This window comes from Sinocyclocheilus anshuiensis, unplaced genomic scaffold (genome assembly GCF_001515605.1).
Source record: "Sinocyclocheilus anshuiensis isolate Anshui unplaced genomic scaffold, SAMN03320099.WGS_v1.1 scaffold997, whole genome shotgun sequence".
NCBI classification, from domain to species: Eukaryota; Metazoa; Chordata; class Actinopteri; order Cypriniformes; family Cyprinidae; genus Sinocyclocheilus; species Sinocyclocheilus anshuiensis.
In genome coordinates, this window is record NW_015555715.1 from 487,052 (window position 1) to 514,596 (window position 27,545).

Genomic DNA, 27,545 nt, shown 5'->3' on the forward strand with positions numbered 1-27,545 from the left:
CAGTGCGAAGTTGAAGTATTTCCTCAGCGACCAGCACGGATCAGCTCCAGGCATGACAAAGCGATATCGTCCTCTTTTGGAAGGCCAAACAAAGTAGTTTCACTTTCACAATGACGCACACAGCGCCTTCACGACATGGTGGCGGCGGCAACAATACTACAGCTAGAATAAAAGTTATGCCTTCTTTCTTTGCGTGAACATTTGGGTGGCGTTATGCACATCTTCCCAGATAGTGACAGTAGACATGTGGGGGCGTGTTAGAACGAGCCGTTTTAGGTAGGCGTGGCTGACTCTTAAATTTTATAAAGAATATCTCTTTGGATTTGAGACTTTAGTCTTTGCAACTTTACAGATCTTCTTTATGCACCAAGAGCTTGTAACACTTCAAAGAGAAAGGAAAAATTTTAATCGCATCATATGACCCCTTTAAGAAAACCATGAGCTGCCCTTGATAAGTAATTGCTTATTTTTAGTTTGAACTATAACAGTGGGGAAAGCCTGGATGTTGGTATGTTTATCAGGCCTAAAAAACCACTGCTGCTTCCTCCTTTATCTAAACTTTGATCAGGCTTTCACAAAAAGCCTCTTTATGTTTAAGGAGAGTCATTTTGGTTAAATTGGCTCTAAAATTAGTTTGTTAATCTGTTGAGCGGTACAGTCCCACATATGGGATTTAGAACGTTCGGTGACGTCACATAACTGCCAAATTCAAACTGCGTTTTCGCGCTTTGGCTGATGCTGAGACGGCGCTGCACTTGTCATATAATCACAACTATTCAGTGTTTTTAACCACATAATGTTTTTTTTAGGTTTCAGACATTTAAATACATATAAGTACTAGTAAAACAATACATTTAAAGTTTATAAAATACGCACGGATGTTTATGGAAGCAGCAATAACAATCCATTCAAATATAATTTGCCTACGTGTTTTATTAATATCAGATACACATAGTGTAAGTAACTATAAAATTCACTATATTCTTCTCCCAGTTCACAGGCCACTTATTTGCATGTGTTTCGGGAGAAATTGATGAATTCACGTGCGGTAATTCCGACTGACAGGACTCTGAACTGCAGCGCGAACATGGCTGCGCCCATCTCACGTTACAGTTCACGATCAAGATCATTTAGAAAGGTTTTTAAACGACAAAATGCACTCATTTACACATATTTGTGAATCTATCAGATACACACAGTGTAAGTAACTATAAAATTCACTATATTCTTCTTATTTGCATGTGTTTCGGGAGAAATTGATGAATTCACGTGCGGTAAATCCGACTGACAGGACTCTGAACTGCAGCGCGAACATGGCTGCGCCCATCTCACGTTACAGTTCACGATCAAGATCATTTAGAAAGGTTTTTAAACGACAAAATGCACTCATTTACACATATTTGTGAATCGGAATATCAGATTGTTCATGAAATGGTAAGCAAGTTCATGAATATTTTGAATAAAAAATGAAAAGCGAAATAAAAGCGATCCATCTGTCATACAGTGTTATTGTGGCCGCGGTGTGTCACGTGACAAGCATGACGCGTCGCCATGGAAACAATAAGGGGAAACGTTCTAAAATAACGGTCGCCTAAAAAAACTCACTCTGGGGGGCCGCTAGAATATTTTAAACTCACCACTGAAAAGGTTAATAGTAAAGAAATATTTCACCCAAAAATGTACATTTGTTGGTAATTTACTGACCCTCAGGCCATCCAAGATGTACATGAGTTTTGGAGAAATTTTGCATTACATGACTTGCTCACCAATGGATCCTCTGCAGTGAATGGGTGCCGTCAGAATGAGAGTTCTAACAGCTGATAAATTACAAATTAATCACATGACTCCAGTCCATTGATTGACATTTTGTGAAGCAAAAAGCTGCATGTCCTCTATCCATAATATTGCTTTTTCCAGTTAAAAAGCGGTCTTATCTGAATTAAGCACCAAGCACAAATGCACAAGCGAAAACTATTCTAAACAAATATGTTGCTGGATTTTGATGTGAGAGAACAACGGGGGATGGACTTTTTCACTGGAGGAAGCGTGGATTATGGACACATATTTTGGCCAGAAGCAGTGGTTTAAAGTTGAAACATCTAAACGATGGATTTATTGTTTATTACAAACATGAAGCTTTTTACTTTAAAAGACATTAATTGGTGGACTGGTGTCTTGTGGATTATTGTGATGTTTTTATCAGTTGTTTGGACTCTCATTCTGACGGCACCCGTTCACTGAGGATCCATTGGTGAGCAAGTAATACAACGCTAGTCTCCAAATCTGTTCCGATGAAGAAACAGATGCATCTACATCTTGGATGTCCTGAGGGTGAGCAGATTTTCATTTTTGGGTGAACTATTCCTTTAAACTAAACAAAATTGTGTTCTGAAAGGTTTTAACATTATTTTTTTGTAACCTATTCTGTTAAGACAGCCTGTGGTCACAGCAACTGAGCATAGTGTGTAATTAAATTTGACTGTGTGGGTTTGCATTGACCATAGAGTGCATATGCTCTGCATTCAAAGAATTGAATAGTTTGTTGATTTAGGATTACAAGCATTTTCAATTGAGTCCTTCATGAGTTTACTTCAATATACAATGCTGAGCCTACTAAGTCTTTTTTTTTTTTGTGTCTTGAAAGACTTTTTTAATTTTATATTGATATCAGAGGACTTTTTTGTCTGTCTTTTAAACTCTCAAGTTTAAATTCTCAACATGCCATGCTGAATAAGGTGCCTCAGAGAACATAAGAGACTATTTCCAATAAATGTATACTCTATTCAAACAGTGAACATCTCATAGTTAGTTATTTAAGACAAGAGTGAGCAAAAATGTGTGTATTTGTTAGAGGTCGACAGATAGTGGATTTTACAGATACGATAACTGGCCGATAACCAATTAATCAACCCATAGTTTTGAAAATGGATACTGTATGAAAACTAAAATATTGCTGAAATTTATTACACACACACACACACACACACACACAATTACAGAACCATGCTTTTCATATGGAATAAAGATATTCATATTAAATATGCAGACGGAAGACCACGGACCGGATTCGTGACACTTACAGAATATTTCTTATTATAATTCCATACATTTTCCGAAACACTTGTCTACTGTAGGGTCAAACCATAAATATATATTTAAAAATCTGATGCTTATTGCTGCTTGTCTGAACAAAGTCTAAGTCTAATTGAAAGAAAATTGTCTTTAAAAAAATTGTAATTTTCTGTTTCCCATCCTTCAATGTATAATTTGACATAAGTTGTCATATTTTGCCCCTTCAGGTTGGTGGATGACCGATGTGTGGTGCAACCTGAGGCTGGGGATCTTACAAACCCACCAGACAAATTCAGAGGTGAGTCAGTCCGACAAGACTGATCACACTACATGACCCAATGCTAACATATTAGCACCATTATTAGCCAGTGGATTGTTGTTATTGATATAACCGTGATGGGAGCTAATTTGAAATTAGCTTATGAAGCTACATCTTGCTCATAATTTAAAGTAGTTAAACTACAGTCAAGCTATAGCTGTGCTACAAGTTACTACACTAGTTGGTGGAACAAGTAGCTTGTTATGCTGTTTTGAAAAACTTGAGCTACGTGCTAAAGAAAAATGTAGTTAAGTTAGCGTCGCTACTTTTCCCCAGCATTGTAGTACCAATAAAAAGTGGCAGGCAAAAGAAATCCGAACACCGGGCAAAATAAATACGTAGCTGTAGCTTTCTGTGTGTGTGTTTCTTTACAACTGCTCAGCCACTGATTAATTATTCAGCCCTTGAGCAGTAACAGCCTCCTACACACTGAATCTTTGCTCTTGCCAAGGCCACGCACGCAGGCTGTCCCCATATCTTCAGCTTTATAGTGAGATCTCAGTAGGGTGCTTGCTGTTGCCTAATGACTAGAATTGTAAGCAGAGGTGGGTAAACAGTGTTGTTCCTCAAGTGCAATTTGGAGGACTGTACAAAAATCAGAAATAGCTATAACTATGCTGAAGGGCTTTGTTGAAATGCTAGCTCTAAAGGGATGTTCACTACAAGTCAATACAAGCTTCCTGTGCTTTTGAACACAAAAGCCCATGTGATAACTTGCACTTTTTATGTACTTGATGATTTTTGCGAAGTAATAGTTAACCAGAAAATGAAAATAATGGTAAAATACAATAAGCACATTTCACCGAAATTTCAGCAAGATTTTGCAGGATAAAAGGTCCATTGTCTATTATCAATAGATTGGCAATGTATAAAGTCACTTTCAAACCAAGCAGCGTTCTGTTGGTCAACGTATCAAATCCATGTGGCCAAATTGAACTTGTTTTGAAATCTGTGGGAAAATCTTTCATCCTCATGGGAAATTCCAGATCACTTGGATTCCTTTGACTGGATTTAGCCTGCAAAAATCTGCTGAATGATGGTAAATGTGTCCGCACCTTTATGCCAAGATTCATGTAATCTCAGTGTCAATAATTATTTATAAAATTCTGTATAAAATGTTCTTAAATCTTTAATAATCAAACTTTTACACTGTTATAGACACATTTTAGTGGCTCCCTGAAGGTTAGCAGATAAACTTTGACTTGCTGGAGTAAAATGACAGATTGTGTTTGTCAGTCCTGTCCTTTTATTTAACTCAAAGACACAGCCTGTAAAAAAAAATCATACAGTCGCTTGGATTCAGTAATGACACTGAAACCAACTTAAAATACCTCTTATTTATATTATTATAAATATAAAAAAAGAAAATAATATTATATTAATAATATTTATATTGTTAATATAATATTTATAATTAAAAAACATATGTGTATAATATATATATATATATATATATATATATAGAGAGAGAGAGAGCGAGAGACACACATAAATAATATTATGTACTATAATTATACTATAGATTTCTAGATATTTTTTTTTTGTGAATAAAATATATAAAATGTCTCAGGTTACGCATGTAATCATGGTTCCCTGAGAAGGGAACAAGACACTGTGTCCTCTAGTGGTCACTATGGGGAATGCCTTCAGCGTGAACGTTGTCTGAAGCACGTCTAAACATGAAAATAACATTGGCCGGTGACAGCCTATGACGTCACTACCGGCGCGACCATATTATAAAAGGGTGCCGGGAGAATATGTCATCCGCTTCTTCATCTGCAATAACGAAGCATGCGTCCTGAGGCATGGCAAGAAAAGAGGACGCAGTGTCTCGTTCCCATCTCAGGGGGAACCATGGTTACATGCGTAACCTGAGACATTCCCTTTCGAGGGAACTCGAACTGCGTCCTCTAGGAATATGTCCTCTATGAATGGAATACCCACACTGCCATGCTGAGGGAAGTGCATGCCATATTTTCGGAGGCGAGCACTAAGCACCAACTCCGCAGTGAAACCATTGGAGTCGCCCCTCGGACGCATCAGCAGCTGTCAGTGACACTATCCCCTTCTGCCAAAGGCCCGAGCTACATACCCAAAATAACTTACCTGTTAAGGGCTGACAAGGAAGCCCAGTCCCAGGGCAGAGCTCAAAGGCTTGGAATCAGATAACAATGTGATTCCTTTAAGGGGATATGGCTGGGCATCTATATTTCACCATATCACCAGACCCTGGCCTGTCACCTAGGGGGACTTCATACATATACCCCTAATTCTCCCAGTGGGACTACAGGATAGCCAACAACCTGTCTGCCTGAGGCCCTGAGAGCCCTGAGAGTGGAGTACACAATTTTCAAATCGACCAGGGAACTTACATGCTCAACCTGGGAGCAACAGGCTCATAGGCAATCCTCTCGTAGTGAGAGGAGCACTGCCAAACTCAACCAGAAAGGGCTGTATAACAGGGTAGCAGAAAGGAGGCAGCTAGGCTTGAAAGGAGCCTGCTGAAGAGGCTTGTGGGAGCGACAGACTCTTGTACCATCGTTATAACCAAGGGGAGCAATGCCAGCTCAACCACGAAAACAGGAAGGGACCCAAAGCCATTCATGCACATGATTAGGGCTCCTCAGAGCAAGTACTCAATAATATGCTAATAATAATAATAATATAAAATAGTAATAATAATAATATATAAATAATATAAATAATATGTAAATATAATAATAATATAAAAAAGTCCTCTAACACTAACTTGCTCTATTCTTTTTCTATTCTATCTGTTTTCTTTTTATTTATTATATAATAAAAAAAAACTTGCTACTGCATTAAGCTAACTGAGACTCGTTATAACACTTGCATATCATTGCTCTTTTGTTGATATTGATTGCTTCCATTGTCCTCATTTGTAAGTCACTTTGGATAAAAGCGTCTGCTAAATGTAAATATGCCTTCAGAATGAAGGAAGTGCCATCACACTCATACCTCAGGGGAAATGGTGTACTCAAGTCACTCACAAAGAGAGGAGAGATTCACTGGTTCAACCATAAGGGCAGTGTAACAGGGAGGTCCATAGTGGGCCTTGCAACCTATCATGACTGCAGAGCGGGATTCCAAGAGTGCAGTTACTCAGCAACTCAATGAGAGGAGAACTCAAGCTCAGTGCATGTGCAGAATGGTCACAGGGAGCTTAGATCTCAAGGAGCCATTCAGGGCGAGATATGAATTAGCTCACCTCATAAGCACCCTGGCCAGGGTGGCTTCTTGAAGCCAAAACACCCAGCGAGGTCATCAGGGAGCAGGGTACGCAATATCACTCTGTACCAGAGACGTACAGGTTCTGCGCCAGTAACGTACTCACAGGTGGCCCTCAGGAGCACGAGGGGAGTACACTCAAACTCCTAGCCCCAGAGAGCAGGGTACTCAACTACACCACTCGCGGGTAAGGAGCACTAGCTCAGTTCAGGGCCAAGCATCAAGGAGGTTTGCAAGCCTACACTTGAGAAAGAGGAGGAGCCTAATTGAGGAGGCCTTGTAGGAGGCCATACAACACAAGAGGTTCCCAGGACAGGGGGGAGGTCCCAACCCATGGAGACTACAACCCCGACTCTCAGACAGAGGAGGCTCACAGAGAGCCATACAACCCTGAAATGAAAGTAAAGGCTCACAGCATGGGTTCCTGGGGTGCAGTTATAATGTCAGGTCCCTTCCATGCTCTGCCTATAAACTCCGCGAATGGTCCGACTAATTGTCTCGAACCGCAGGTGATAGGCAGAGAATTATCACCACGACCGCAACGTAGAGCATGTATTCAGCTCCTAAACACGCTTCGTTCAAGCGTTCGATTCCCTCGGAAATCATGCGAGAACAGAAACCGCTGCCAATGCGTCGCTATGAGCTTGTTCAACTCGCACAAGAGGCGAACACACTCATGCAAATGCTGTCTACAGTCTCGGGTAAATGGTGAAGTACTCGCCTCCCATTTCAGTAGTCCCGTGAATGCATCACGATTAGCACAATCTGCCTCCTTGTGAGTCAAACATGTTCAGTTCACACCTATCCACAAAGAAAGTGCAATGAGTGCGATGAGCACATTCAATTCTCTCAAGAGCTGAACGCGCTTGCTTCTCAACCATACACACAACACACGGGTCGTGTGAAACCTCGGGTATCAGAGCAAAGCCTCGGACGAGAGAACATGCACTCCTAGTCGTGCTTAGCTGCTAACATAAACAAACGGCAGTGAAGACAAAGAAGAGGATGATGTATTCTCCCAGTGCCCTTTTATACTCTTGTCGCGCTGGTAGTGACGTCATAGGCTGTCGCCGGCCAATGTTATCGTCGTGTTTAGACATGTGCTTCAGACACCGGTCACACTGAAGGCATTCCCCATAGCAACCGCTAGGACGCAGTTTGAGTTCCCTCAAAAGGGAAACTAAAATTCAGCAACTAATAGAATTGTTTTTCTTTCTGTTGTTTAGATTGTCTCTTCAAGGTGTGTCCTATGAATAGGTACTCTGCACAGAGACAGTTCTGGAAGGCAAAACAGGGAAAACATGGGAACAACACACAGGGAGACCTCTTCAAGAAATTACAGGTGCCCTTATAACACTGACTGCCGACAGTATATATGCATCTTAGTTCTTTAACATCACTGATTATGCAATAGAATTCTATTACTAGGCGTTTTGGGATTGCTAATTATAGTTTGCTGTCCTTTCTACTACATTTTGCAGCATGCAGCGGAAATGGAGCAAAAACAGAATGATACTGAGAAGAAGAAATTACTGGGAGAGGTTGTCAAATATAGTCGGGTTATACAGGTACAGTCAAGCTTCCCTCTTCTTATCAACAAATGTTTTTTTTTTTACACTTTTGGTTGGACATTGAGAACATTCTGTTTGTTTTCACACTGTTGCCAAGGCTGCCAGTGCACCGCTCAAGGGCCAAAGAGGCATTTGACAGTGTTTGTGATATACGGCTCCAGAACCGATAGAAATAAGTGCCTGTTTGATTGGTCACTTTAATCTAAGTGCTTCTATGGGCTTACACAAAAACCATGGTTTCAGATGTTTTACGAAACTTATTTGACCCAAAGGGCCTCTCCATTTGAGTTTTGCAGTTGCTTTCAAGGCTACTGACTTGACTGAAATTCATGTGCCTGTGTGTGGCCTTGTGTTTTACTTTCAAAGACATGATTCGAAAATCAAAAGTCTGGCTATGTGAGCCTAGCATCTGATAGTAAACTGAAAGTTTCAGTTTAGTATCATATTATATTCTCACAGAGCCAGACTTTTCACTTTTGAATCATGACTGGTCCATATTGCATCTTATTTTACTTACAAACAGTGATACATTTTTTTTCAGGATTCTTTAATGAATAGAAATTTCAAAAGAACAGCATTTGAAATTTGTAATATATTTTTTGTAATTTTATAAATGTCTTTACTGTCACTTTTGAACAGTTAAATGCAGCACTCAAAAAAAAAAAAAATACTGTAGACCCCAAACTTTTGAATGATAATGTATGTAGTGCAGTATTTTAAATACAGTACACTTTCCTTATATTTTCAGCTTCTCCATATTAAGAGTAATAAGTACCTGACAGTGAATAAGCGTCTTCCGGCCCTGCTGGAGAAGAACGCCATGCGTGTTTCTCTGGACCCTTCGGGAAATGAGGGCTCCTGGTTCTGCATCCAGCCTTTCTGGAAGCTACGCAGTGAAGGAGACAATGTAGGCATCGCTCCACTAACACAACAAACACTTAAGAAACAATGACTGAAGTGGGTTTAGGTTCTGACTTTTATCATGTTTTTCTACTGCATTACTGCATCATTGGTAATGGGTCATTTACCCATTTTAAAAAAGCTAATTAACTCTCATCGTTATATGAACATTTTGTTGTGTTAACTCATCTGGTCTCTCCTCTTGTTTTCATCTCAGCAACTGAATTGTGAAGGTATCTAATATATAGTTTGGCGCATGCAGTGTGTGTGTACACAGAGAAGTTTGCAGTATGCTAACATGCATGTAACATGCAACCCTAACAGCCTGTTACAGAACCATGTTCACACAATGTTGTTGCTTAATTTTTTTTGTCATGATTTTTACTTTCAATCCTGAATTATTAAAATATATCCAAATACTTTCAGATCTAGTATGCAAATAGTTTCCAAATCGGAATAGAATTATTAAATAGCATCCAAACAGGTTCAGATCCACTGTTGACATCAGGGGCTGGAGTTCTGAGTTATACTGGATGTCTGTGATGTAGTGCTGGGCGGTATGACCAAAAATGTATATGACGGTATTTTTCAAAATTATACCGGTTTCACGTTACATGACGGTATTTTTTTTTCATGCAATGTTATGTTGTGTATAGAGAGGAACAGAATTCTTAACACACTTCACTCACATTTTCTTCACAAACTGTGCATTTACACTACCTATTTGAGCATGCAATGGATATTATATCTGTGTGTATAAACAAGTTCTCTGTTCTGTTGAATAATGTGCTCTCGTTTTTTATTAGTATCTGCTCTTTAATGACCCCATGTCACAGGATGTGATTTTTCTTTTATTCTGTTTCTTTTGTTGTTGAAATGGTGAAACAACAGAAACAGCTGATGTTGAAAGCAGTGTTGTGTGTGTTTGTAGGTGGTGCTTGGAGATAAAGTGGTTCTAATGCCTGTAAATGCGGGGCAGCCACTCCACGCCAGCAACATCGAACTCCTGGATAACCATGGCTGCAGAGAGGTCAGACACCAGCTGTGTTCTCGGTAGCACTGTTAATGAGATCACATGATGAGTCACAGGTTCTGATGCATTGTATTAATTACCGGATTCCCATGGTGGTGGAAAACCTGGAAATGTGAGGGGAAATTCTGGATTCCAGGCTTGGAAAAATCATGAACATTGATAAAATGTTAGAAAGCTTGAACAAGTCATGGAAGTTTCTATAGCAAAGCTGTAGAAATGTTTGATTTGTGAAAAAAAAAAAAAATCAGTGAATCAATCAGGCCAGTTTAAAAAAAAAATTGGAATCAAAATGATTTCAATCACAAATAAATGAAAATGAAAAGAAAGGTCACGAAAAAGTAATGGAAATAAAGATGTGTATTTCCGTCTGCCAGGTTAACGCTTTGAACTGCAACACCAATTGGAAGGTCACTCTTTTCATGAAATTCTGTAAATACAGAGATGACATATTAAAAGGGGTGAGTCTTATGTTGTGGTTTATTAGATATGTTAGGAGTGGTCTATTGATTTGGGTTTGTTTTGTATTGTGGTTTATAATATCTCTCTAATCATTTGGGTCTCTCTCTTTGATTCACTCAGGGGGATGTGGTGAGGTTGTTTCATGCTGAGCAAGAAAAGTTTCTTACTTGTGATGAGTACAAGAAACAGCAGTATGTCTTCTTACGAACCACTCTCCGCCAATCAGCAACCTCTGCCACCAGTTCAAAAGCTCTATGGGAAGTGGAGGTATAATTTTGTACGATGATGTAAACGTTTTTTTCTTATTTTTATCTGATCTGAGTTCACAAACTTAAAGTTCTCTATATGTAATGAAGTAAAATGTATCATAACATTTTATGATTTTTAAATGGGGTACACACTACTGTTCAGAAGTTTGGGGTTAATAAGACTTTTTATCATGATTTTGAAAAATTATTTTATTCTCACCAAGGCTGTAATTTTTTTAATTAAAAAATACAGTAAAAACAGTAATATTGTGAAATATTATAACATTTTAAAAGAACTGTTTTCTATTTTAATATTTTAAAGTGTAATGACAAAGCTGAATATTCAGCAGCCATTACTCCAGTCTTCATTTCTTATTATCAATGTTGAAAACATTTGTGCTGCTTAATATTTTTGTGGAAACTTTGGTTCATTTTTTAGGATTCTTTGATGAATGAAAAGTTCAAAATACCAGCCTTTATTTGAAATAAAAATCTTATGTAACATTATAAATGTATTTACTGTCACTTTTGATCAATTTAATTTGTCCTGGCTAAGTACAAGTATTCATTTCTTTAAAAAATTACTTAATCGTACCCCAAACTTTTGAACGGTAGTGTATGTTCTTACTCAGAAGTTAATCTGGAGTCTCTCATCCTGTCCTGTGTGCTTCAGGTTGTACACTCTGACCCCTGCAGAGGAGGAGCCGGCCAGTGGAACAGCCTGTTTCGCTTCAAACACCTCGCCACAGGCCACTACCTTGCGGCAGAGGTGCACGTTCCATCTCTACATTGTTTAGTCCTTACCCGAAACTCATCCGGTTTTTCCGTTCTCCCTGCTTTGCATAATTCAGTCATGGTTAAAGAGCTGTTTAGTATATGGTTTGACATGGTGTGGTTTGTGTGAATTCCTGTGGTTTACATTTATTTGCATGCTGCACACATGAAGCTTTTCCCAGAGCAGTAAACTCACTAGCGCACCATTTGGGTGATTTAGCTGCATTTACTCAACTGACCCTGAAATCAATAACACATTATCTGAATGCTGATATCAGAAGAATGTCAGAATGTATTAGCAGCTCTTTCTGAGATCTCTATTGTTTCTTGTAGACGGCAAGGAGTTTAAGAAGAATATCAACAACTCAATCATTTCTCATCAAACTCTCCCAACACCGAATTATCTGAACCTGAATATTCCAAATAATTTTATGGACCCTTTTCACATTTCTCAGGGTTCTCTGAAGTGGAAGTCATCATAGTTGGTTGAACGTCTATAGTGGTGAACGGAAACTACAACAAATATTATTTTTACGTTCCCATTTGCCCCAAAAACAAATGAAAAAATCCATGAGAGCGTTTCTATGACTTTCCAAAAGAGGAAAAAAAAATATTGAGAGATTGATTACATTGCTCAGAAGAGAGAAAGAAGTCTTTTTTTGCCGTCGCTTCCTCAGCCATTGTTTTAGAAACACAGTGTTAACCCGTTTTCTGTAATTTAATGCCAAGGTAGTAAAACACAAAGTATACTGTTATAAATGTACATTTACATTTACCGGAATGAGAAGTTGTAAATTACCGGTATGATGCTGTGTGTGAACGCAGAACGAGATGTTTAGAGGTCATTTCCGGTTAATGATGCCACAGAATTTACCAGAATTTTAAAACTGATGTGTGAATGGTCCTTTACCGGTAAAAAGACAGAACGTCATTGCCTGTGTGAACAGCACATTTTTGTATTTACCGGTAAAGTCGTTCCGGTAAATTTACGGCAATTTACTGGCATTACTGTATGAAAGGGGCTAATAACTGTAGAAAAGATGTCACAGACTTTAAAAATAGTCCAAAGCTCTGTACTTCTACTGAATGTCAACAGTAATCTCATTTGTTTCTGTTCTTATTTCTGCTAGGGAATTTATGGAGAAATATCGGAGACAAAATTAATGCTTAAACGTGACACACTACTGTTTAAGGTCAATACATTTTTTTAAAGAATACTTTTATTCAGCAAAAACATTAAATTGATCAAAAGTGACAGTAAAGACTTTTATATTGTTACAAAGAATTGTAATCTTAAAAAATGCATCAAAATTAAGTAGCACAACTGTTTTATTAGCATTGTTAATAATAAGAAATGAATAACAAGAAAAAAAGGATTGATGTGTGAATGGTCCTTTACCAGTAAAAAGACAACGTCATTGCCTGTGTGAACAGCGCATTTTTGTATTTACCGGTAAAGTCGTTCCGGTAAATTTACGGCAATTTACTGGCATTACTGTGTGAAAGGGGCTAATAACTGTAGAAAAGATGTCACAGACTTTAAAAATAGTCCAAAGCTCTGTACTTCTACTGAATGTCAACAGTAATCTCATTTGTTTCTGTTCTTATTTCTGCTAGGGAATTTATGGAGAAATATCGGAGACAAAATTAATGCTTAAACGTGACACACTACTGTTTAAGGTCAATACATTTTTTTAAAGAATACTTTTATTCAGCAAAAACATTAAATTGATCAAAAGTGACAGTAAAGACTTTTATATTGTTACAAAGAATTGTAATCTTAAAAAATGCATCAAAATTAAGTAGCACAACTGTTTTATTAGCATTGTTAATAATAAGAAATGAATAACAAGAAAAAAAGGATTAAAAAAATAAGATGTGATATTTTATAATGTTTAATAAAAATAATAAGAAAATTCAGCTTTCCCATCAAAGAAATAATTTCATTTTAAGATATATTAGCAAATTGTTATTTTAATTTGTAATAATATTTCACAATATTGCTGTTTTTATTGTATTCCTGATCGAATAAATGCAGCATTGGTGACTTTTTTTTTTTTTTTCTCAAAACAATATAATGTACTTCTGGAGAGGTTTATCATTATTTTTTATATTTTTGGGAGTACAGATGATGGGCTGCAGGTGGCAGTCTTCTCAGTGTTATTGTCACCGTAGTGTAGAATCAGTCACAGCCATCCATTGTGCACAGTGCGGACAGGGGGTTATTGCCTGAGATAAAATTGCTGAAAGAACCCCCCTTTGTGTCTGTGTGTATTCCATAAGGCTTTTCATGAACACTTGTGCTTCTGTTTCAGATGAATCCTGATTTTAAAGATCGTACCGACAGTATCAGCACCAAAAACGAGGTAAGTCAGACCTCACTTGGATGCCAGCCTATGCAATCAGAGTCATAACTAGGCCTGGAATGTAAGCTTGCAGAATTCCACTGAAATATCCACTGAGTTCCAAAGAATTTCCTTTACCCATTCACCAGAATTCCGCACATTTTTTCCCACAGTTACCACACAGTGTGACTGAAGTGTGCAGACTCTATCTAGGCATGTCTGATGATCGATAAAACATTGATGTGAGACTGTAGTATATTAAACACATTTGCTGATTGTGTTGAACTTTATATGAAGTTTTGTGTCTGACTCGCTCTGCTGAAGTAAACAGAACTCGTTCTGTCTCGTCAACACAGCATTGCGGCCCAACCCAACTCTCCTGCACAACTTCACTATTACGTAATCCGTTTCTCTCTCCCCTCCTTCACGCTGCAACAGACAACTCCCGTCCTCCTACTCTCCGAAGATTTTTTTTTTCTTCTGCCTGTGTCTCTCACTGCACCTTTCCACTGTATTAGCATTCTGCTTCAGCAGCCTCGCAGACAAACATGCGCATACACGCTTGCAGCGGGGGCTCCTTACATAATGTCTGAATCTGGGGGTGCCCCGTGAGAGTCAGGCAGACGTGCTGTCTGCTTCAGTGGAGGAGTGAGTCAGAGGAGCTGCAGAGAGTCAGAGCAGAGGAGAATTTATAATGCTGCTCTCCAAATAGCCCTCCATCAAAAAGCTCCGGTGAAAACAGTCTGTGCCACAGATGCTGTCCTGCATAATATCCTCACTGTAGATGACCTCTGGGTTTTTCTCTGGATTTTTTGCTAGATCTACTTGCTGGCCATTGTAGGAATTGCAGGTTCAATGTTGTCGAAACAGTTTTCAGTTTTTTAAAAACAAGCAAAAATGTTTTTACAGTAGCGCACTACCAATGGAACTGAATAAATGTTAAAACATACTCTTTTATGTTAGTAGAGTCACAAGACATAAAGATTGTAAGTTTCAACATGAGATTAGGTTGGTCAAATAGCTTGCGATCTTGTCTGGTCATATGCAACCTTTGAATCCTGTTATGACCTTGTAACACCAAAAAAGAGCTTTAACAAAAATAAGAGTTGCATATTTCTGCTTTTAAATAGACTTCCATTGGAACTGCATTACTGTAAATACATTTATTTATTTTTGTTATTTATTTATATATATATATTTTTATCATTCAGTGAGGACAGTTTTTGTTATTTTAGTATTATTGAGATACTATTGTAGTTGTTGTTTAAATTAGTTTTTATTTTTATGTTTTCCATTTTCATTTTAATTAATTCCATTTAGTCATTTTGTTGTGTTTGTCATTTCTGTTAGTTTTTGTTTTTTAATGTCTATATATGGTTTTATTAATTTTTATTTCAGTTTTAGTTATTTTAGTACATCAATAAAAATGAGAAACGTTTCCTTGGCAACTGGCGAAAATATAAAACATTTAAGATTTTCATTTTAAGTTAATCTTGATTAAAGTAAAAAAAAAAAACTATGGCTTTAATTTTAATTTTAGTTAACAGTAATAACCCTGGTTTGAGGTCTCACCATGAATATTTTCATGTAAAAATAATGAAAGAATAGAACAATTACATACAGTAACCCATAAGTGCAAATCATTATATTTAAAACCAGTAATAATGGAACAGTACATGCATACTCAGTGGTACTTGCAATGTCATATGTGGGTTGTTATACACCAATGTGACCTTCGCCTGTCTCTCTGTGCAAACCTCAGACCAACACAGGCACTTTGTATTCTAAAAAGAAGTGGCAGGCTTACAAGATCCCATACACCCTTTTGTCAGTGCCCCATGGCAATGACATCGCCTCTCTTTTTGAACTGGATGCCACCACCTTACAGCGGGCAGACTGCCTAGTTCCCAGGTTAGTTCTTATACACTAAAATGACTTTTAATCATGGAAACCATGAAATTAGAATGAAAACACTTACATTTAGATGTTTAGCAAAATCCCTTTTATCCAAAATGAGAAATGGTACAAGCAATTTACCCTAAAGAGGCAATTCATATAAGCACCAAAATTGTCTAGAAGTGCAAGCTAAGAGATGTAGGTGTGAAAAAGCAGCAGTAAGGGTTTGAAAGGGAGTAATGATTGTAGAACAAGTCCTTCCAATGAATTCAAGTGCTCACAAAGCCTTTTAGAGCAACCATTTAGATTTTAAAATATACTTATGAAACCATTTGTTCAGATTAGTTTTTATTCAAGTCCCCATTACGTGCTGTCAATGGGATAGGAGTCCACACTATGCCACATGTACTTTTGGGTATTTACTGTTGCTGACAAATTAGTATGTTGCTATGAACAGCAAGGTCATGGGTTCGATTCATTTAAAGAATGTACTTTCCTTTTTTAGGAATTCCTATGTCAGACTCAGGCACTTGTGCACAAACACTTGGGTGACCAGTACTAACATTCCCATTGATGTTGAGGAGGAACGACCCGTTATGCTCAAGGTTGTTTATTTCCTTCCATTTTTATGTGAAGAAAAACTAGTCTTGTCAACGAAAGCTCATGTAATTTCTCTGTTTATTCGAATAGATCGGCACCTGTCAAATGAAGGAGGACAAGGAGGCATTTTCCATGAATTCTGTCCCCCTATCAGAGGTCCGAGATTTGGACTTTGCCAACGATGCCAACAAGGTCCTGGAGATGTATGTGCGTATATTGGGCATCAGCAATTTTGCAGCAGCAAATGAACGCAGGTATATGTCACTGAAGACCTTTGAAGTTGTTAAGGTGTGGTAACAATAGACCTTTTTTTGCACACTAGCATTGTCCATTGTTAATTGCATAGAAATATATGAAGCTCAGATCACACAGAAGTCACAAAAATGTACTTAATCTTACGTTTTTATGTTCAGGTTTACTATTAAGCTTTTGGAGGATCTGATCTTCTTTGTGTGCGACGTGCCAAACAATGGACAGGACGTGTTGTCTGTGGTCATTTCGAACCCCAGCAGAGAGAGGCAGAAACTCATGAGAGAGCAAAACATCCTGGCACAGGTTTGCTCAAACAGTCATCTCAAGTTGATTCTTTTAAGAATCGTAGATTCAGTGGCAGATTTCTGACTGTAATTTTTATGTTTGCAGATCTTTGGAATTCTTAAAGCGCCATTTTCTGAGATTAAAGACCCGCTCATGCCGAAACTGGAGGATATGGGGGAGCAGCGCAACGCTCCGTTTAAGTACATGCTACAATTGTGTTACAGAATTCTGCGCCATTCCCAACAAGATTACCGCAAGAATCAGGCAAGGAATATCTTCAATTATCAGTTCCAATTATTAGGGTTGTCCATTAGACTAATACACGTATCCTCTTTCTCACAGGAGTACATAGCCAAGAATTTTTCCATCATGCAGGCTCAAATCGGCTATGAGATCCTGGCCGAAGACACAATCACTGCTCTCCTGCACAACAACCGCAAGCTGTTAGAAAAACATATCACTGCACGTGAGATTGAGACCTTTGTCAAACTTCTGCGCAGGAACCGAGAGCCCAGGTCTGACCCAGAGTTTTAGACATCCACTCAAATGTTTGGCACTAACAAATACAGGCAGAAAATGAATGAAAATGAAATCTTGAAGGAAAACTAATGGATTTTCTGTAATTTGGAACCAGTGTATTGGATCAAATAAGAGATCTTGATCTTGAAGAATTCTTTAAGATACGTACTGTAATATTCTGCTGGATATAAAAAAAAAAATTTGTTTTTTTTCCAAGTAGGATTGTATCTTTAAGATTCTTATTTGTCCTTTTAGAATCATTTTGATTCCAAATTAGTTAGATTATGAAATATTGCAATTTAAAATAGCATTTTGGTTTTTATATTTAAAAATAAAATTAATTCCTGTAATGGCCGAGCTGTATATTCAGCAGCTGTTACTTCAAACTTCAGTGTCACATAATCCTTCAGAAATCATTCTGATATGTTGATTTTTTTTTTTTATCACCGTTGAAAACAGTTGTGCTGCTTAATATTTTTTTGTAAACAGTGATACATTTTTCTCAGGATTCTGTGATGAATAGAAAGTTAAAAGAAACAGCATTTATTTGAAACGGAAATCTTTTTTTAGCAATGTAAAAGTCTTGACTGTCACTTTTGATCAATTTAATGCATTCTTGCTGAATAAAAGAAATCTTACTGATACTTTTGAACAGTAGTGTACGTTCAGATTTGATTCTTGCATTTGATACAAGTGCTGTTTTCACATTGGTTAGTGTGGTCTCAAAGTTAATTGTGTATTTTATTGTGCCTTTTCCCCCAGGTTTCTGGATTATTTGTCTGACCTTTGCGTCTCCAACAAAACAGCCATTCCTATCACTCAGGAGCTAATTTGCAAATTCATGCTGAACCCCATCAACGCAGACATCCTCATCCAGACCAAGTGAGATCTGCTCTGTGCTGCCTGCTGAGATTAGCTGTATAACAAGGACTCAGAATTATGGGATGAAACTCTGTTAGTGACAAGATCATTTTGCATTTATGTTAAAATATATGACTGGGTTTGTGTTTCCTTAGACTGATCCCACACACAGAGACCTCTCTGGAGTCATCTTTAATCCAGGAGGATGGTGATGATGAAGAGGTGTGGCTATACTGGAATGATAACGACAAAGAGCCTCATGGGAAGTCCATCCGCCACCTGGCCCAGGATACCAAGGATGGACAAAAATTGGACATTGACATCATCACCTACTACAGGTGAGAGTTCAATCACATCCTTGGAAGATAGTGTCTTTTATTTTATTTTATATTTTATATTATAATCTTCTAAGCAGGTTCTTTGTTTCTTTTTAAATTGGAATACATATGAATGTCTATCCATTCTCAGGTGTCAACTCAATCTTTTCGCTAAAATGTGCCTGGACCGGCAGTATCTGGCCATCAATCAGATTTCCAATCAGCTGCCAGTAGATCTAATCCTGCGCTGCATGTTTGATGACTGCCTGCCTTACAACCTTCGTGCCTCATTTTGTCGTTTAATGCTGCACATGCACGTGGACCGTGACCCACAGGAGGCCGTGGTGCCCGTTCGTTATGCGCGTCTCTGGACTGAGATACCTTCCAAGATCTCTGTCAATGAGTAAGATGGAAAGAACTCTTTCTCACTGGTGCTTCTAGTATTATGCAGCTTTATTTATAAAACTGCTTTGTGTTGTTCAGTTTGTCTGAATGTACATTTGGTTGAACAGGTATGATTATGAGTTCAGAGACACGTCCAGAGAGGAGATGAAGAGAAAGTTTGCCCCTACTATGCATTTTGTGGATGAATATCTCAAAGATGTGTTCAGTCAGCCTGATCCCTTTGGAGACAGAGAGAAGAATGAACTGACTCTTGAGGTGAGAAGATGTTTGGTTCCATTAACGGTTCTCACACATGTAATCTTCCATCAATGTGGACAGAGCATTGTTTCCTGCTCTACTATTCAGCCAACACCACTATTGAATCTACAGTGCGAAAAATACAGCCTGACCAGGGTAGCCAATACCAGAACAAACGACTCTTATAACCTTTTTTTTTTTTTTTTTAGTGATTCAGATTTATTCATATAGTATGATCAGTGTAGTCAATGAATCACTCTAAAGAGTTGATTCTTTAAAGTGAATCAAAACCATACAAGCACAAACGGTGTAGTCCAATTCTCAGACTGATGACTTTTATAGGGTTTTTTTTTAGTGATATAGATTTATTCATATAGTGTAGCTAGTGTAGTCATGAAATCACTGTAGTTGTGGGTTGGTTCTTTTTATTAAATTAAAATCATAGCATGGCCAGTGTATTCCAATTCCCAAATGAATGTTTGAGTTTTTTTTTTAGTAAATCAAGTTTATCATTACAGTGCAAACGGTGTAGTCCAGTTTCTGAACTGATTCATATAAGCTGCTTTTTTTTAGTGAATCAAATCCATTGATAGAGTGTGACTATTGTAGTCCACTGATACCTGAACAAATGATTCTAAGGAGCAGGTTCTATTTAGTGAATCAAAAACACAGCACAAGCAGTGTAGTCTGATGGCAAATGAATTTGATCATTCAAATCTATCCATACAGCACAAATGGTGTGGTCCACCTGATTCCCAAACAAATGAGTTGGTACTCTTTGTAGAGAATCAGAATCATACAATGCAAACAGTGTAGTTCAATTCCCAATCCTATGATTCTTAGAGTATAAGCTGTTTTTTAGTGAATCAAATTCACCCATACAATGTGACTGCTGTGATCCAACTGAATCCTGAACGAATGGTTCTATTTAGTGAATCAAAAACATATAGAACAACCAGTGTAGTCCGATTTAGTGGTCGACCGATATATCGCCAAGGCCGATATATCGGCTGATATTTGACATTTTTCAAATATCGGCATCGGCCAATACGTTTTTCTGTTTGGCCGATGCGTTCGAGGCGGGACTTTTATTTTGACGGTGCTGAGAACGGCAGCACCTGAGAGCACACACCGCTCACATTCTCCCTCTTGTTCGCTGTCGTCGTTCAGTTCTGTCTAATATAGATAGAAGTCTATCTAATAATCAGATGTCACACAGTGCTCACATTCTCCCTCTTGTTCGCTGTCGTCGTTAACAGTTCTGTCTAATACGGATAGAAGTCTGTCTAATAATCCCATAGAACAGTTAAAGGAATTAAAATGTATACAAAAAGTATCATAACGATTGCTTTTATATTATTAGTAATAGAAAGGCAAACATTATAATATTTTCTTGTTTGCCGTCAGCATTCAGCAAATATGCATTTATATCATTTAAACAAATCTTTGAATGACTAATGAACATTTAATTCCACAAACCTTGCAAACGTAGTCAAATCCAGCTGTGAGATCGTGTGAAGTGTGCATTTGTATCCTGCATGATCGCGTGTAGTCTGCATGACGGTCGGTCCGTGTGAATTGAATGCTGACAGGTGGAGAGTTCAGCTTCACTGGAGACGCGCGATCGACAAACTTTAAACTCGTGATTTCAAATTATGCTGCGCTTTATGCATTTGCCCACTGTCATATTCATGTCATTTCCACTGTGTGCTGTAAAATGTGTGTTACCTTGGCTTTATTTAAAAAAATATGATTCCAATGCACACAAACTTCCCAGAATACTGAGTGCCCTGTTGGTTACGCTGTAGAGACCTGCACGGGACGGATTTTTCAGTCCCGCTCCCGCAAGATTCTGTCCCACGCCCTCCCGCTCCCGCAGAAAAATATCTTATCTGGTCCCGCTCCTGCCTACGACATTTATGTTTTGTCCTGCTCCTATAGGCTTAGATCTCTGCCACAATTCTGCGTGCGAAAGATCATATTTTGAGCGCACAAAAGTGCATTTGACAAGTACAAAAACGTTCGTTTCACAAAGAAAAAAGTATATAGAGCACACGAAAATCAATTTTGCATTTAAAATAAGTTTTTGGATGTGTGCAGACCTTCTCTTTTGCGCGTGCAACTTCCAGCCAATCAGAGACGAGGCTGCTAAATTCTGATTGGCTGCCTTGACAACCACTCACAACATTTCTTGCGACAGCAGAAGAGGAAAAATACAGTGCATGCATAATTATTGCGCAAGTTGATATTCTGATCATATTTTTTTCCAAGCACATTTTACCAATTCCAAACAACATCAATCTTAATAATTACTATTAATCTTGTATTTAATCACTTATAACCTATATATTAGCCTATTGTTCATGAAGGCTGGAAGTGAAAAACGCCTTATATTCAGGTGTGCATAATTATTAAGCAGATTATCTTCTACAGATAAAATCTGGAGATGGACTAAAAATGAACTCCCAAAACTTACTGCCAGATTCTGGAAGATAAATTCTTCAAACAGTGGTACAATAGGATGTGATGCTGGTCCTTCAAGAGTCAACGCGCCGCACCCTGTTGCGTTGGGTCGCACGGTACTCCCGCGGGAGTGCAGGTCTCTATTACAGTGTTTACTTCCTTTTTTTATTATATTTTTTATTAAATATTTATTTATTTGTGAAAAATACTGTCATCTAAAGTATAAGTATGTTTATTCTACAAATTATTTTTTTAATCCATTTTCAAATGATTTCAAATTTCTTAAATATTAATTTAAATAAATACTATTATATCGGCTTTATATCGGCCATCGACCACCCTGCTTTCCAAGATATCGGCATCGCCATCGGCTGTCAAAAAACAATATATTATAATATTATTATTATTATTATTATGGTTAGAGAATCGGACTTGTAACCCGAAGGTTGCGGGTTCGAGCCGCATAATTATTAAGCAGGTTATCTTCTACAGATAAAATCTCGAGATGGACTAAAAATGAACTCCCAAAACTTACTGCCAGATTCTGGAAGATAAATTCTTCAAACAGTGGTACAATAGGATGTGATGCTGGTCCTTCAAGAGTCAACGCGCCGCACCCTGTTGCGTTGGGTCGCACGGTACTCCCGCGGGAGTGCAGGTCTCTATTACAGTGTTTACTTCCTTTTTTTATTATATTTTTTATTAAATATTTATTTATTTGTGAAAAATACTTTGTCATCTAAAGTATAAGTATGTTTATTTAACACATTTATTTTTTAATCCATTTTCAAATGATTTCAAATTTCAATTAATTTAATTAAATTCAAATTCAATTAATAATTTTTTTTGTATTAATTAATTAAAATAAATAAAATTATATCGGCCATCGGCCACCCTGTTTTCCAAGATATCGGCATCGGCTGTCAAAAAACACATATCGGTCAACCACTAGTCCGATTACCAATTATTGACCCTTATGAGCTGTTTTTTTTTAGTAAATTAGATCTGTTCATACAGTGCAAACAGTGTAGTACAACCGATTCCTGAACAATTGACTCAAATAAGTTAGTTCTTTGTAGTGAATCAAAACCATACTGCACAAAAAATATAGTCCAATTCTTGAACCAATCACTATGATCAGCTGCTTATTAATGAATCATATCCATCTTTTAAGCGTGACTGGTGTAGTCCAACCAATTTCTGAGCGAATGACTCTAAAGATTTGGTTCTATTTAGTGAATCAAAAGCACAGCATGACAAGTGTGGTCTGATTCCCAAATGAATGACCCTTAAAAACTGTTTTTTAGTAAATCAAATTCGTCCATACAGCCTGACTGGTATAGTCCAACCACTTCCTGAGTAAATGACTCTATTAGTAAATCAAAAATAAAGCACACCCAGTGTAGTCTGATTCCAAAAGGATGTCCTTTATGAGCCATTTTTAGTAAGCCAAACTGATTCCTGAACAATTGCATTGGTTCTCTGTAGTGAATCAAAAACATAAAGCACAAAGTGTGTCGTCAGTTCTTTTTAGTTAATCAGTCACATGGAGCTTGTAACTCACTAATGTTGTACTTCATGCTTGTGTGTCTGTTTTTTTTTGTATTCATGTGCCAGGTTTGATGTTTTTCCTGAGTGTATTATGTGCAGTGTTGGGGAGTAACTAGTTACATGTAACGGAATTACGTAATTTAATTACAAAATAAAAGTAATTGTAATCAGTTACAGTTACTAAGAAAAAATGTGTAATTAAATTACAGTTACTTATGAAAATGTTAAGGATTACAAAGGGGGTTACATCTGAATTTTTTCCACACACACTCCCACATACAGATTGAATTGAGTTCTTTCATAAGTTGCAGTGACTGCTCTAAAATATGAAACACCAATGTTTCAGAAGTTTATAACATGCTTATCCGATAGGGTTTATGTATATGCTTTATTTTTTTTAAGATTAACTGTTTTTTCTAAGGCATTGTTAGATTCCAGTGTTTCCTGTCATTGGATCATGAACAATGGGTACCGATCCAGCCTTGAGTTTTAACTTTTTAACAAAACCTGCCTTGAATTGTGCCTCATTCAGAAAGCTGCCTGGAGTAAAATGATTTGTGCAGCCAGACATAAACAAATTTAGTGAAAGTGAATTGAATTGACATATGGCTAAGTATGGTGTCCCATACTCAGAATTTGTGCTCTGCATTTAACCCATCCAAGTGCACACACACAGCAGTGAACACACACACACACCGTAAACACACACCAACAAAGTTGGGGGTTTGGTGCCTTGCTCAAGGGTCTCACCTCAGCCGTGGTATTGAAGGTTCACTCCAAAATCAAAATGGCTTGATAATTGAGACTTATCCTGTTTAGGTTTTTGGGGGATTAAAAAAAAGGAGTGAATTTTGATCATTGTAGGGTGGTTGTGTCCACACACTGCTAAGACACCTTTATATGCAAATGAAGATATTTTGCATCCAGTGTCTCCTTTAAAATGAAAATATTATAATCTTAATTCAAGTGATGAAGGATTTCGAAAGTCTGACAGTTATCAGTGTTGAGCACATATTGTAAGTTTAACCCTGCCTGGTTTACATGTTTGAAAATGATTAACAGTTGAAAACATTAGAAATTTAGAAAAGTAATCAAAAAGTAATCAAATGTAATCAGTTACATTACTTTAATAAAGTAATTAAAAAGTTACACTACTTATTACATTTTAAGTAGGTTAACTTGTAATCTGTAACCTATTACATTTCCAAAGTAACCTTCCCAACATTTATGTGATGTGTCCAGAGGACAGAGCAGATTGGCTGCATTAGCTCTAACAGAATACTAATGATTCAGTCTCTACCACTTTGAATTTTAATGGCTTTTCTCTGTCTGTCGCTCTAACAGGTGGTCCACCTGGCACGTAACCTGGTCTACTTTGGCTTCTACAGCTTTAATGAGCTGCTGTGCCTCACGCGCACCCTGCTGGCCATCCTGGACATTGTCCAACCCACTTCCACATTTATGTTCAAACTCAACAAGAGCCCTGAGGGAGGTGAGACCCCATTTTAAAGCTGTCTGTTTTCCCTCCAGTAATGTTTCTTCAGTGTTTGTTTTGCAAGAAAATAGCTGCTTGTCCTTGAGGCAGTATAACACTTCAGGCTGTGCTTGTGTAGGTAATAATGTCATGCGTACCATCCACGGTGTGGGTGAGATGGTGACTCAGATGGTTCTGAGCAGAGGCTTGATGATGCCCCACTGTCTCCCTGATGCTCAGCCAATCCACGGAAAGCAACTCTGTATCCATGACAATGAGAACGTCATGGTGATGGACACCAAGCTCAGGATTATTGAGATTCTGCAGGTGATGCCCTTATAGACTGTTGCATGTCTAGTGCAATGAACTAAATTTATCAGTTATACAACACAAAGTTCAAGTGTTGAAGTTTTGGAGATTGTTAAATGTTGGCATTCTTTTATATTTCATCTTTTCTATTTATAGTTCATTCTGAATGTGCGACTCGATTACCGCATCACCTATCTGCTGTCTATCTATAAAAAAGAGTTTGGCGACCAGACTTTGGACACTTCTGCTTCAGTGGCAGAAGTTCCTGTCATGGCTGGTGAGAGTTTCATGACATACAGTAATATAAATTCATTCCCAACCACACCATGCAGTTGATTAGTTTATTTTTTGTTTCAAGGGTATGTTTGTGTATGTTTTAATATTACTGTGGTACGTTCCAGAGCCAAACATTGAAGAGATTGCGGAGAAAGCAGAGAATATGTTTTCTGGAAGGTGAGGGAATGATTTCTTGAAATATGTTTGTTTTTTGTGTTTAAAATATGATTGAACCATTGTGATGCTCGATTCAGTATCAGTCAGACTGTCGATACAATAATATTGTGAAATAATGTTAAAATTTGGAATAACGTTTGGAATAATGTTTTCTATTTTAATATATTTTAAAATAGGATTTATTTATATGATGGCAAAGCTGAATTCTCAGCACCATTACTCCAGTCTTCAGTGTCACATGATCCTTCAGAAATCATTCTATGCTAAAATATGCTAAATAACATTTCTTATTATTATCAATGTTGAAAACAGTTGTGCTACTTAATATTTTTGTGGAAATCGTTATGCCTTTTTTAGGATTTGATTAATTGAAAGTTCAAAAGAACAGCATTTATCTGAAATTGATTTTTTTGTAACAATGTAAAAATTGTGTTTATTTTTTTATTTTTTAAACAAACCAAAAAAATTACTGGCCTTAAATTTTGATCTGTAGTGTAAATAAACCTTCTTTTTATTGAAATTTTTTTTTTCTTTTCATTGAATTTTTACGTTTTTGTGGGATTTTTTTTTTACAATAAAAAGAAGCAGTGTGCTGTCTATTTGTCAAATACTTAAATTGAATGAATTAAAACAAACAACAATATGAACAAACATGACTGTTAATACATAATCAAATCACCATCAAGTAGCTGTAAACAATGCCCAATATAACCTAACACAATAAACTCTCTGCTAGATTATATTTCGATAATTTACCAGCCCACATTTTAAATATCTGTCATCCTGGAGCATTTTTTCCACCGTCTCAGACCCTTACAATTAAACTAGCTGTTTTTTGCGGTGTTGTCTTTAGGACTTCTATGTAAACACTTTCTGTTATGATTGCCGTCATTTTTGAATCAGATCTTGGGTTGTTGTGTTCACAGTGCTAAGGAGAGGAACTCGGTGGACCTCGATGATGAAGGCGGTCAGACGTTTCTGCGGGTGCTTATTCACCTCATCATGCAGGACTACCCTCCACTGATCTCTGGCTCTCTTCAGCTCATCTTCAAACACTTCAGCCAGAGAGCCGAAGTTCTGCAGGCCTTCAAACAGGTCTCACTCTCACTCATACTATTGACTTCTTATCAATATATGGAGACTGGCTCTGGTTTTAAATGGTCTGTTTTAATGATAGACCAACATATTTGCCAATTAGTGGTGGTGTTTGTTTTGCAGGTCCAGTTGCTGGTTTCTGAGGAGGATGTGGAGAATTATAAGAAAATTAAGGCAAGCCTGGACCAGCTACGTCTGACAGTGGAAAAGTCTGAGCTGTGGGTCGAGAAGAATGGAGGTTATGGCAATGAAGACAATGCTGAGAATCAAAACAAAGAGCAGAATTTGGAGGTATGTACCTACTGGCAGGAGAAACACTGCAAGCATATTGCTAAATTATAATGCGGCAGATTTGCTAATTTCCAAATAATGTTCACCAACATTATATTATATAAATGGTGATAAACTCATATTACTGATATTAGTAATAAAACAATCATAATGCACATTGTGTTTTTATCCTTGTAGTTTAATAATCATTTTAAATATTTTTTTGTTATTGTTGTCAGAAAGCATAACGGTGTTGTTATCGTTAACTAAAACCATTAAAAATGTTTTCATTCATTGAAATGAAGCTGATATAAATAATTTAGATGAAAAACTTAAAATAAAAAAAACTTATTTCAATTAGTTGTTTTTTAAATTTTCACTCAAGTTACTGAGTAAGAAATACTACAACTACTAAAAATAAAACTGAAATAAACACAAATTAAAGCTACATAGAAATATATATATTTAAAAAAATAATAATAGTAATGACAAAAGCACATAACAAAATTACTAAAGCTTAAAGGAACACTCCACTATTTTTGAAAATAGGCTCATTTTCCAACTCCCCTAGAGTTAAACAGTTGAGTT

At 37.3% G+C, this 27,545-nt stretch overlaps 1 protein-coding gene across 3 annotated transcripts in view; it reads left to right on the plus strand.

Moving 5' to 3' along the window:
* The window catches only part of LOC107672258 (inositol 1,4,5-trisphosphate receptor type 2-like), a 93,232-nt gene that overhangs the window by 8,540 nt on the left and 57,147 nt on the right, over positions 1 to 27,545 (plus strand). For 2 of the 3 annotated variants that reach the window (XM_016465371.1, XM_016465372.1), the window contains exons 2-26: positions 3,300 to 3,370; positions 7,867 to 7,982; positions 8,122 to 8,208; positions 8,960 to 9,118; positions 10,043 to 10,141; positions 10,519 to 10,602; positions 10,724 to 10,870; positions 11,525 to 11,620; positions 13,941 to 13,991; positions 15,733 to 15,881; positions 16,372 to 16,471; positions 16,557 to 16,720; positions 16,880 to 17,021; positions 17,109 to 17,267; positions 17,346 to 17,518; positions 18,285 to 18,404; positions 18,539 to 18,721; positions 18,852 to 19,103; positions 19,213 to 19,360; positions 24,701 to 24,848; positions 24,970 to 25,157; positions 25,296 to 25,416; positions 25,541 to 25,592; positions 26,519 to 26,687; positions 26,811 to 26,978. In XM_016465371.1, the coding sequence (XP_016320857.1) occupies positions 3,300 to 3,370; positions 7,867 to 7,982; positions 8,122 to 8,208; positions 8,960 to 9,118; positions 10,043 to 10,141; positions 10,519 to 10,602; positions 10,724 to 10,870; positions 11,525 to 11,620; positions 13,941 to 13,991; positions 15,733 to 15,881; positions 16,372 to 16,471; positions 16,557 to 16,720; positions 16,880 to 17,021; positions 17,109 to 17,267; positions 17,346 to 17,518; positions 18,285 to 18,404; positions 18,539 to 18,721; positions 18,852 to 19,103; positions 19,213 to 19,360; positions 24,701 to 24,848; positions 24,970 to 25,157; positions 25,296 to 25,416; positions 25,541 to 25,592; positions 26,519 to 26,687; positions 26,811 to 26,978 (3,346 nt within the window). Of the gene's footprint in view, positions 1 to 3,299; positions 3,371 to 7,866; positions 7,983 to 8,121; positions 8,209 to 8,959; positions 9,119 to 10,042; positions 10,142 to 10,518; positions 10,603 to 10,723; positions 10,871 to 11,524; positions 11,621 to 13,250; positions 13,306 to 13,940; positions 13,992 to 15,732; positions 15,882 to 16,371; positions 16,472 to 16,556; positions 16,721 to 16,879; positions 17,022 to 17,108; positions 17,268 to 17,345; positions 17,519 to 18,284; positions 18,405 to 18,538; positions 18,722 to 18,851; positions 19,104 to 19,212; positions 19,361 to 24,700; positions 24,849 to 24,969; positions 25,158 to 25,295; positions 25,417 to 25,540; positions 25,593 to 26,518; positions 26,688 to 26,810; positions 26,979 to 27,545 lie in introns of those variants that run through there. The other variant, XM_016465373.1, reaches the window with a different exon arrangement.